General features: G+C 42.1%; 1 protein-coding gene across 5 annotated transcripts; it reads left to right on the top strand.

The window, feature by feature from the left end:
• Window positions 1–5,455: 5,455 nt before the first annotated feature.
• LOC104437176 (serine/threonine-protein kinase/endoribonuclease IRE1a) lies at window positions 5,456–9,760 on the top strand. 5 transcript variants are annotated; one of them, XM_039310466.1, is made up of 6 exons: window positions 5,457–5,838; window positions 5,983–6,568; window positions 7,410–7,582; window positions 7,924–8,185; window positions 8,956–9,262; window positions 9,366–9,760. In XM_039310466.1, exons 1-6 carry the CDS (start codon window positions 5,835–5,837, stop codon window positions 9,495–9,497), a joined length of 1,464 nt encoding a protein of 487 aa, XP_039166400.1. In that variant the 5' UTR covers window positions 5,457–5,834; the 3' UTR covers window positions 9,498–9,760. The 5 variants fall into 5 exon arrangements, with proteins under 5 accessions (XP_039166396.1, XP_039166400.1, XP_039166398.1 ...); XM_039310462.1 differs by having other exon boundaries at window positions 5,456–6,568; XM_039310464.1 differs by having other exon boundaries at window positions 5,458–6,568; window positions 7,939–8,185.
• The last annotated feature ends 277 nt before the right edge of the window (window positions 9,761–10,037 follow it).

The following is a 10,037-nucleotide window of genomic DNA, read 5'->3' as shown; positions in this document are numbered from 1 at the left end:
TGATCACGAATTGATCATTGGATCTTTTGATATATACACAATGATCCTCATCTATCATTGTAAAATCATATTCCATTATGGCATGATGAAAATGCATATACCATTGTCTCGACGACTGTTTAAGGCCATATATCGACCCCCAAAGTCGACATACATTTTCTTCTTGGCCTTTCACTATGAAACCAGCAGGTTGTTCCATACATATTTCTTTCTCTAATTCTCTATTGAGGAAAGCAGTCTTTACATCCATTTGATGTAACTCAAGATCCATACTAACCATTATTGCCAGAATAATGCGAATTAAGGTAAATCTCACTACAGGAGAAAACGTATCTTCATAATCAATTCATTCTTGTTGATTATACCCCTTCGCTACAAGGCGAGCCTTATGCCTTTCAATCGAGCCATCAGCCTTTCGCTTTATTTTGAGAACCCATTTGTTCCCAATAACTCTGCGTCCTTTTGGCGGATCAACCGTTCCCGAGACTTGGTTTGATTTCATTGACTCAATTTCCTCTTCCATTGCATTAATCCATTTTTCCTTACTAGGGCAATTTCAGAGCCTCATTAATATTTCTTGGCTCATCCTTATCTCGTGGAGCAATTATAAAAGTTTCCCCTTCAATGTCAAAACGTCGACGGGGAATACGTTGGCGACTTGTTCGCTATATAGGAGATTGTACACTTAGCACATCATTTCCCATTATGCTCCCACTCGGATTAGATAATGACGATATCATCTCATCATGTGATTGTAATTGAGAATGAGTTGAATTCAATTCATCACATCTCATATTACTCCCACTTGGACAAACTCTACCAATATCATTATCTAGATCCAAGGTTTCAAATAGGAAATAATCTTTCCCTATTTCGCCCTTCTTAGAAAATTCATCCACTAAGAATGTGACATCCTGTGATTCAAATTCAGTTATTCTCCCACTTTCCTACTCACCTATGAACACATACCCTTTCGAGTGTTCGGAGTATCTCATTAAAATACTCTACTTTTATCTGGGACTCAATTTCCCAAACTTGTGAGAGGATATATGAGTATAGACAGCATAATCCCATGGCTTAAGTAAACTTAAGTCCAGTTTCTACCTATCCATAACTCATATGGAGTGGAACTAACTGATTTGGAAGGCACACGGTTAAGTATATACGCAGCAGTTAACAATGCATCACTCCAAAAGGTGATAGGCAAGTTAGCATGCGCCATCATGGACCTAACCATTTCCAGTAGGGTTCTGTTTCTTCTTTCCACAACACCATTTTGTTGAGGAGTGTACGGAATAGACAACTGTCTTTTTATTCCTTTTTCATCACATAATTTTCTGAACTCATCAGATAAATATTCTCGACCTTGATCGGATCTCAATGCTTTTTATTTTCTTGTCTAATTGATTCTCTACCAGGTTCATAAACCTTTTAAAACAACTTATTGCTTTAGATTTATGATAAATCAAATAGACATATCCAAATCGAGTGTAATCATCTATAAAAGTGATGAAATAAACAGCCACATGCCTTCCTTTCACATTCATTGGACCACAGATATCAGTATGGATTAAATGCAGAGAAAATTCAGCTCTTTTTCCTTTTCCAAATGGTTTCTTTGTCGTTTTCCCTTCCAGGCAATGCTTACATATGGGCAAATCGACTTTTTCAATATTGCCCAACAAGCCCTCTTTGGCTAGTCCATTCATACGCTGTTGGCCAATGTGACCAAGTCTAGCATGCCACACATTCACATCATTATTATATTTATTAGGAGACGTGAGAAGGAATAACAAACATTAGTATTAACATAATCAATATCTAATACAATAAAACCATTCAGAAAATAACCACAACCATAGTAATTTGTATCCAAAAACAAATTCACACCTCTATTACAAAAGTTCATATTAAAACCTAATTTAACCAACACTAATACGGACACTAAATTCCGACGAATCTCCGGAGCATAAAGCACATCATGAAGGAACAAAGTGCGTCCACCACGCATATTCAGTTGGCATGTGCCAATTCCTTTTACTTCAGCTCTGGAGTTGTTTCCCACATAGATCCACTTAGTTCCAGTTGGTACTCGTCGGAATTCCATGAAGGATCCTCTATCCTTCGCTATATGGTCCGTCGCTCCTGAATCCACAGTCCACAAAGGATTAGACTCAGTTAAGAATACAGAACTCGACACATAAGTAAAGTTCTGAAAAGTACAAGAGGTGCATACCTTCTTTGGCTCACGACAATCGCGAGCATAGTGACACTTCTTGTCACAATTGTAGCATTTCACCCTTGCAAGCTTTTTCATGCGAGGACGCTTCCCTCTTCCATGTTGGTTAAATTTGGGTTTCTTCCCTGAAAGACCCGCTTCTTCCTTGCCTTTCCCCTTATCAAACCAGTTAGGGCGCTTGCGTTTAGAACTCGAAGCTCCATTTGAGCTAGAACCAGCATAATAAAGTTTAGCATCCGGCTTAGCATGAGCGGTCCTCTTCCAGCTCAAGATGACGCATTGCATCCTCAAAGGTTTTGATATTTTCATTATGAGTCGGTGCACCTTCATATGCTCCCAACTCGAGGCAAGAACGAATCACTTTGCTTGCACTTGCTGCTCATACGTGAGGACATGGCCAGCATCTCTCGGCTCGGTTATCATGTTTGACATCTTTCTAAGATGTTGCTTCATGGTCGACCATGAGGCTTCTTATAAGAGTCAAACGATAGTGAGCTGCCTCCGATCTAGTCACCGAGTATGACCAAATCTAGCTGCCAATGCCTCCCACATTTCCTTGGCATTGTCAAAACGCCCGAAACTCTCGCATGACTTCATTTTCCATGCTGCTCGGCAATGTGATGCGAGCTAGAGAGTTCATTCTTTTCCACACGAGAAAAAGCTTCATTGTCTCTTTTGTCTTTGTGCGGTGGTTCCCTCTTCGGGTTCTACCATGGTCATGACAAGAGCCTCAAGTGCTTCTTGCTCTTCCAGCACATACTAGATTTTCATTTGCCAAATTTCATAGTTGTCACCATTGAGCTTTTCACCTTTGTTCAGCTCGGCAACTATGCTCTTTGTGGCTGAAGCCATTGATCTGAACAAATCAGACAAATATGCACGAATTATTAATGCCTATCATTTATGCATCCCTATTTACATAGACCCATCATATTAATGAATAATTTTAAGTAAGGTTTTAGAATCAAAAGGTCATTATGTTTCCAATCATCCTCCAAAATCCTAACTTAAAACTATCATCAATATAATTATCTTATGCAAAATCAATTCTATGAAGCTACAAAAACTTCTAAAACTACCCATAGCTAATTACCCACAGCAACCAGCAGTAACAGAAAGCAAGATATAATAGACATCCAATAAAAACAATAATGCTTTCAATTAACACAATTAGGTAGTAAACATTACATAATATGTCCACAAAGCACACTTAATATATATCAGCCAATACAACTAACACCAAGTTAGCACACGAACTGGGAAAGATCCTCTTTTGTTCAATTTCTTGATCTTTTCTTGAAACAATACAATAATATTCATTTACAAAATCCATCACAATTTTCTTATAGGAAGCAGCTCCGTTGACATCCCATATGCGATTCAACACATCTTGCCATTCAAGTGGAAGAGTGTTTATGAAAAATCGCACCATCTCTGACCATGACATAGGACGACCATTCCATACGACCTGTTGAATTTTCCCGTTGAATTCAAGGACATGATCAATTAAGTCACCTCTCTCCCATCGATGATCGGTCGGCTCGGCTATCAACTTAGACATTTATCCTTTTGTTCATCGGCTAATCGCGCGAATAGGTGTGCGCAACCTCAGGGGAGGCATTGTTCGTGCAACAAATGCAGAACAAATAAGGGATCACATTATAATCCACATAAACTTAATTAAAAAAGAAACACATTCTTTTCCCTTTTTTTTTTTTTGGGTCAACGGTCAACGGTGGTCAACGGTTGTCAACGGTCAACGGTCAACGGACATCAATGGAGGTCAACGGTCAACGGTCGTCGGACCGGTCGGACCGGACGGAACTGTCGGGCCAGTCGGACCGCTCGCGCGGACCAATGCACTTGCCGTGCGCGTGCGGGGATGACGTCACGCGAGCGTCATCCGCACGTGCGCCACGTGCCTTGGTCTCCGTGGGTTGGGTCGCCGGTCGGTGACCGTCCGTAGGCGAAACGACGTTAGTGATGACGTCATCGGTGGCGTCATCCAAACGGTTACCGACCGTTGGATGACGTCACGGTGGCGTCATCACGTGGCGTCGGCGTCGCACGTGTCGGTCCGCGGACCGGCGGGTGCCGGTCGCCCGCCCGGCGGCGTGCACGCGCCGGTTCGGCCGACCGGCGCGTTCACCGCATGCGCTGGCCAATGCCAGCGCTTCGGGCGCGTCGCGCCCACGCGCAGCACCTTCCGGCTGCGCGTGTGGGCGCGTGCGGCGGTGCCCGGCGGCGGTCGACACATCTCCGGACTCGTCTCGACGTCGCGCTTCTTCCTATGCAATCACAATTTTATTTTGACTTACGAAAACTCAGAAAAATGGCCGAAAAGCGCTCGGGTGTCGAGATTTTCTCCCGGTTCCGTACGGCCGAAGGGATTTCGCGAAAAATCAATCAAAAACATCGAGAATTGATAGGGAAAAACGTGAACTAGGGCTCGATACCAATGTTGGGAATGGCGATCCCAGAAAACCGGATTCGACACTAAATCGAACCCCTAAACTCAAGTGGAAGACAAGCCCGGGAATTCTAACACGTATCACCGATCCTAAAGCACACCACGGATTCGAGCGTACCTTTTAGCCACGATTAAACACCGACGTTGATGGAGGAAGAGAAACCGAGCTATCCGATCCAATGAAGCCTTGAAGGGAGGAAGAACAAGCCGTATGCTTACTATCTTTTCTTTTGGGAGAGAGAGAGAGCGTGGAGAGAACGTACGTCTTTTTCCTTTTCTAAAAACAACGGTATGTTTTCTCTCTCTCTCCTCCCTTTTATACCTCTCCCTTCCCACGGGCCCTATTCCCGTGGGCCGGGCTTTCTGGGCCCAACTTGGGCGGATGGGCCTTAAGCCCAAATCAAATAAAGCCTTCAGGAGGCGTGGTCGGGAGTGAAGTGCGCGCAGAGATAACATGATGAGCTAATGGAGAAGCAACGGAGGGAGAGAGCGCGTGCAGAGATAACACGACGAGCTAACGGAGAAGTAACGGAGAGAGAGAGAGCGCGGCGGAGTTTCAAAAATTCAGACAGGGTGGGTCCGTCGAGGCACGTGGCGCACAATGAGTGGACTGTCCATTGCCCACGTGGAAAGTCAGACCCGCCGAAAGTATTCTCTTTTTCTAAAGTCATCCAGAACGCCCACCATTTCCTTTCCTTTTCCTGTTCTGCTCCATGTAAGTCTTCGTCTTCTTGGATGAAGATTCATCTCTTTTCTTTGCGAAGAAGTATCCTGCAAACTTGTCCGCTAAATCAAAAAAAGAAAGGGTTGATTGAAACTCCTGATAGGATCCAAGGTCTTTCTTGAAACATCTGTTTACTCTTCCATGAGATATAGGGGAAATGTCCGGAGAGCTGGACCCCTTTCGCAGATTTGTAGAGAGCTTCTAACAGCAACTGGATTTGTAGGTTCCGTGGGAATAAGTATGGCAGAAGCACGACGAGGATAAGCACGACGAGGATTAGGGCCCGCCTTGATGGAGTTGCAGGATATGGGATTCATGGTTGCAAGCGCGTCGATGGCCAAGTGAGATCAGAAGCCCACGCAACGTTGGGGGTATAAGAGCGGTGAAATCAAGCAACAGCCATGTGAATGCAGAAGAGGACCAGCATGAACAACGAAGATCATTGTAGAGATATTTTAGTCCCTAGCTCTGATGTGATAAGCACTGTAGGTGCCAGTTCATCACCCGATCTAGAACTCCTTGAATCTTGTCCTGTTGCTCTAGCGTCCGCACCTGAAGAGTGGAGTTGCCTCACTGACTTGCTGCCACGCTCAGTGAACGCAGAACTGGAAGTATCCGATACCAATGTTCCACAAGGTAATGCGCATCTTCAAATTCACTATTGTTCAAACGCTCATGCACCATTGTCTGATGGTGACATTGGATGGCGTAAAATTGGTAAAATCCGCGTATCAAGAAAAGAAATAGCTAAAGGAAGTAATGGGACCATTGTCCTTGAGGGCAGGTATGAAGATAGACCTGTTGCAGTGAAACGCCTTGTTCGGGCCCATTGCGATGTTGCTTCCAACGAGATTCGGATTTTGATGGCATCTGACCTACATAAAAATATCGTTCGTTATTATGGAGTGGAGTATGACCTGGATTTCGTGTATCTTGCTCTAGAGCGCTGTGCTTGTAGCTTAGACGATTTAATTCAAGTACATTCAGATTCTTCAAATAACTCTGCGTTCGCCGGTGATCCAGCATCAATGGATGATTATAAAATCAAATTGGATTCTGTTAGGGGTATGATGCAAGATGTTAACTTGTGGCGGGCAGATGGTTATCCCTCACCTTTGTTACGGAAGCTGATGAGGTAATTTCTATGTTTTGATTTGCCAAAAGGGAGATAACTTGCAGTATCTCATTGCGGCACTCCTAAAATCCTCAGACCAATGAATCGAATATTGATTAATACGTAATTGATCGAAGACTACTTGAAAAAACTGTCACATATTTGTATTTGTAGTGAGCTTGCTTACATATGTTTTACTTGACTCAGAAGCATCTCATAGAGATCACTAGCTTCATGTACTCTTCTTTGCTAGCTTATGTGGGTATCAGGTGCTAGTTGAAGGGCTTAATAGCTATCCTGCAAAAACTTCCAAGTGATGCATAATACGGGCAATTATTAGGTTACTACCTTGACTGTGGTGAGCCCAATGCAATCACCATCGTGGGCTAAGTTTAGAACCTTGCAGCTTCCTTTCTAGAGTCTGTTAAGTTCAATCTCACCATCAAGGCTAAAATCTCAGTTTTCTTTCCATGGAAATCAATTAGGTATTATCAATTACATAGTAATAATTCCATTGATTTTCCCATCTTGGTAAAAACAGTATGCCTTCTTTCCTTTTGATTTGCAAATGCTGTAGAATCCTCACGCACTCAAATCGGTAAATGTTGATGTGATTGATATGGTGATCAGATTCTATACCGGGTTTTTCATCGTAGAGTTTACATAAAAACCTGTAACAGTTTTTTTCTCCAGTGTACTTCTGACATCCTTATTGGGTCTTAGTGTGTTAGAGAAATTCATTATTTTCGAATAACATATGGCTTAGTTTATGTATATGATGCCTTCAAGTGGCCTTGATGCTATTTGGTTCCAGATGCATTGTTGATTTAAGTCATGATGTCTTCTCTATATTATGATACAGAAATGTGGTATCAGGACTCAGCCATTTGCATGACTTGAGAATTATCCATCGGGATGTAAAGCCTCAAAATGTCTTGATTACTATGAATCCAACATTTTGTGCTCAGCTATCTGATATGGGCATTAGCAAACCCCTTCCTAAAGATAAATCTTCCCTGGGATATCATGCCACCGGTAAGTGTTGATGATAGCTTTATCCAAATTTTTATCTTCTTTTCCTCAAAATTGATCCATGCATAATTTGAATCTATACAGTGGTAAAGGGCTGTCAAATGGGCGGGTCGGGTAAAAAATGGTTAGACTCATATTGATCCATTTTCATGTAATGTAAATTTGATGACCCATACTTGACCCAACCAATATACGATCCATACTGCATTGTATCGCTTCTTATGTAGTGGTAAAGTTTGTGGAGATTTAGTAGTCCTAGCCATGGCCTCCCTTCATTGACTAATGAATCTATCGTATTCATCTATATATGGTCCAAGTGATGAGGATCGTTCTATTGATCTTAGATGTCTGTCTTGCAGGTTGTGGAACCTCGGGATGGCGAGCACCTGAACTGCTACGTCATGGTGGGCGCCAAACGCGGGCAATGGATGTGTTTAGTTTAGGTTGCGTCTTGTGCTTTTTCTTCACTCGTGGAAGACATCCATTTGGTGAAATTTTAGAATGTGACCACAACATTGTTTACAACAAAATGGACCTGTCCTTTGTGGACATACCAGAAGCTCATGATCTATTTTCGTGTTTACTAAACCAAGACCCCAAATTGAGGTGAGTGTATTGTCATCCTTAATTTGCATCACTACCATTTTCATTCTGCCATTTGATGGATTTTATAGCCATTGCCAGTTGACTGATTTCCAACATCACTTAATCTCGTGAGTACTAAAGGTGGCTTCTAATTCGTCCAACATGGCTTAAATATCTGTCCTGCTGGTGGGGCTCTACTTAATGAGCAAAAAAGTGTAGATCCCACTCATTTCTTTTGGCAATCGACAAAAGTAGCCGGGAAAAAGGTTGACCACGTGATAGCCTAAATGCCTTTGACAATTGTGGTATTCAAATGGAAGATGATCATTGTGGGAGGCCTAGTTATCAAGGCTATAAGTTTGTTACCCACACACGAACAAATAAATTCCAATCATTCCTAGCGCAATAGTAGATCTACTATACATACACCAAAGAGGATTTCGTACGAACATTCCAAGGGTTTAGCATATAGTGCTCACTATGAAATAAGAATCCTAGAGACTGGATGATTAGATTGCTAATTTAAGGTACTTGGAGTAAATAATTGCTGGGTTCTTTTCGTAGTCAAACAACCGCCTTCATCCTGTCGTGAGTTGTGAAGTGCATGGGAGATTTTAGACATTTTGGTTGCTCTTTCATTGAGCTAATGCAATTTTAATTGTTTTAGAGATTGCACGAATGCCAAACTTGCGATGCTTTTAAAATCGGGAAGTCGGTCAATTTCAGAATTGTTTGTGTAGTTGATTTCTTTGAGCATATTGGTTCAGTAGTAAATTATTTTTAATGACTAGCAGGCCAAAGGCATCGGAGGTGCTTCACCATCCATTTTTTTGGAGTTCGAAGACGAGACTGTCCTTTCTTAGTGATGTCAGCAATAAAGTAGAATTTGAAACCAGGGCAGGCAATCTAGATCTTCTCAATGCATTGGAGAGCACTGCGCAATCGGTTTTTGTTGGGAATTGGGAAGACAAAATAGAGCCTGCAGTTAGGGCCGAGCTATGGAGACGGAGGCACTACGACGGTAGCCTTGTCAAACACTTATTGAGAGCCGTGCGAAATGTGTATAGCCACCACATGGAATTTCCAGAAGAAGTTAAGGTACTCTCTTGCGCGCTCTCTCTCTATATCTGAAACTGGGTTAATATCTGCAGCCACATGCATGCAAGGCTTAAATGTGTCGTTGCTTTGATGATTCTGGCAGGAGATCCTCGGACCGGTTGATGATGGTTTGGATGCTTACTTCGCTATACGATTTCCCAGACTCTTGATTGAGTCATACAAAGTAGTGTCCCAAATCTGCAAGGAATTGCTTGCGGGAGTACTTTCTAAGTAATGTGCTTTTGACCCTTTGGCCACTTCCCACGGTGGTTCCTTCTTCAAGCCAGCGGGGTTGGCCATGAAGCAGAAATTCATTCCACCTGTCTTTTTTGTTGTCCCCGCTGTCTTGGTTACGAGGATCAAATTTGGACGGGCTTAGGACTGTTCGTATTATTCCTAATATCAAGATTTAAATAATTTTGTAGTATACTATTGCCACATACTTTAAATGTTTTATGTCTTGTTCTTGATATTGCATGAACAAATATTATCTTTCAATTTCGTGCAATTTTTTTCAATATTGCAATTTTTAAATTTAACTCGTACTTTTTTTCCAAAAATTTTGTTTTTAGAGTTCCTAAAAAAAAAAAAAAAAAAAAAAAAAAAGCCCAGGCACACGCTTGGGCCAATAGGGCGCGGTGATCAGCCCTTGTCGACACTTTCATCAACAAAAAGTACCTTTCAACCCGTTAGTAGTTCAGCAACTTCTTTCCCTAGCTAGTAATTTTTGTCCATATGCACTCTAAATATCTAAAGAAAAATATTTAGATTAAGT

This window comes from Eucalyptus grandis, chromosome 3 (genome assembly GCF_016545825.1).
Source record: "Eucalyptus grandis isolate ANBG69807.140 chromosome 3, ASM1654582v1, whole genome shotgun sequence".
NCBI classification, from domain to species: domain Eukaryota; kingdom Viridiplantae; phylum Streptophyta; class Magnoliopsida; order Myrtales; family Myrtaceae; genus Eucalyptus; species Eucalyptus grandis.
Note: the sequence above shows the minus strand (reverse complement) of the source record. Positions and strands in the feature narration are given on the sequence as shown.

Excerpts from the sequence above, each read along its gene's own strand:
- LOC104437176 (XM_039310462.1), top strand. The coding sequence starts at position 5,841 with ATGCAGAAGAGGACCAGCATGAACAACGAAGATCATTGTAGAGATATT. Across the intron at positions 8,186-8,955 it reads AACCAAGACCCCAAATTGAG|CAGGCCAAAGGCATCGGAGG; the intron begins GTGAGTGTATTG and ends TTTAATGACTAG. Across the intron at positions 9,263-9,365 it reads AATTTCCAGAAGAAGTTAAG|GAGATCCTCGGACCGGTTGA; the intron begins GTACTCTCTTGC and ends TGATTCTGGCAG.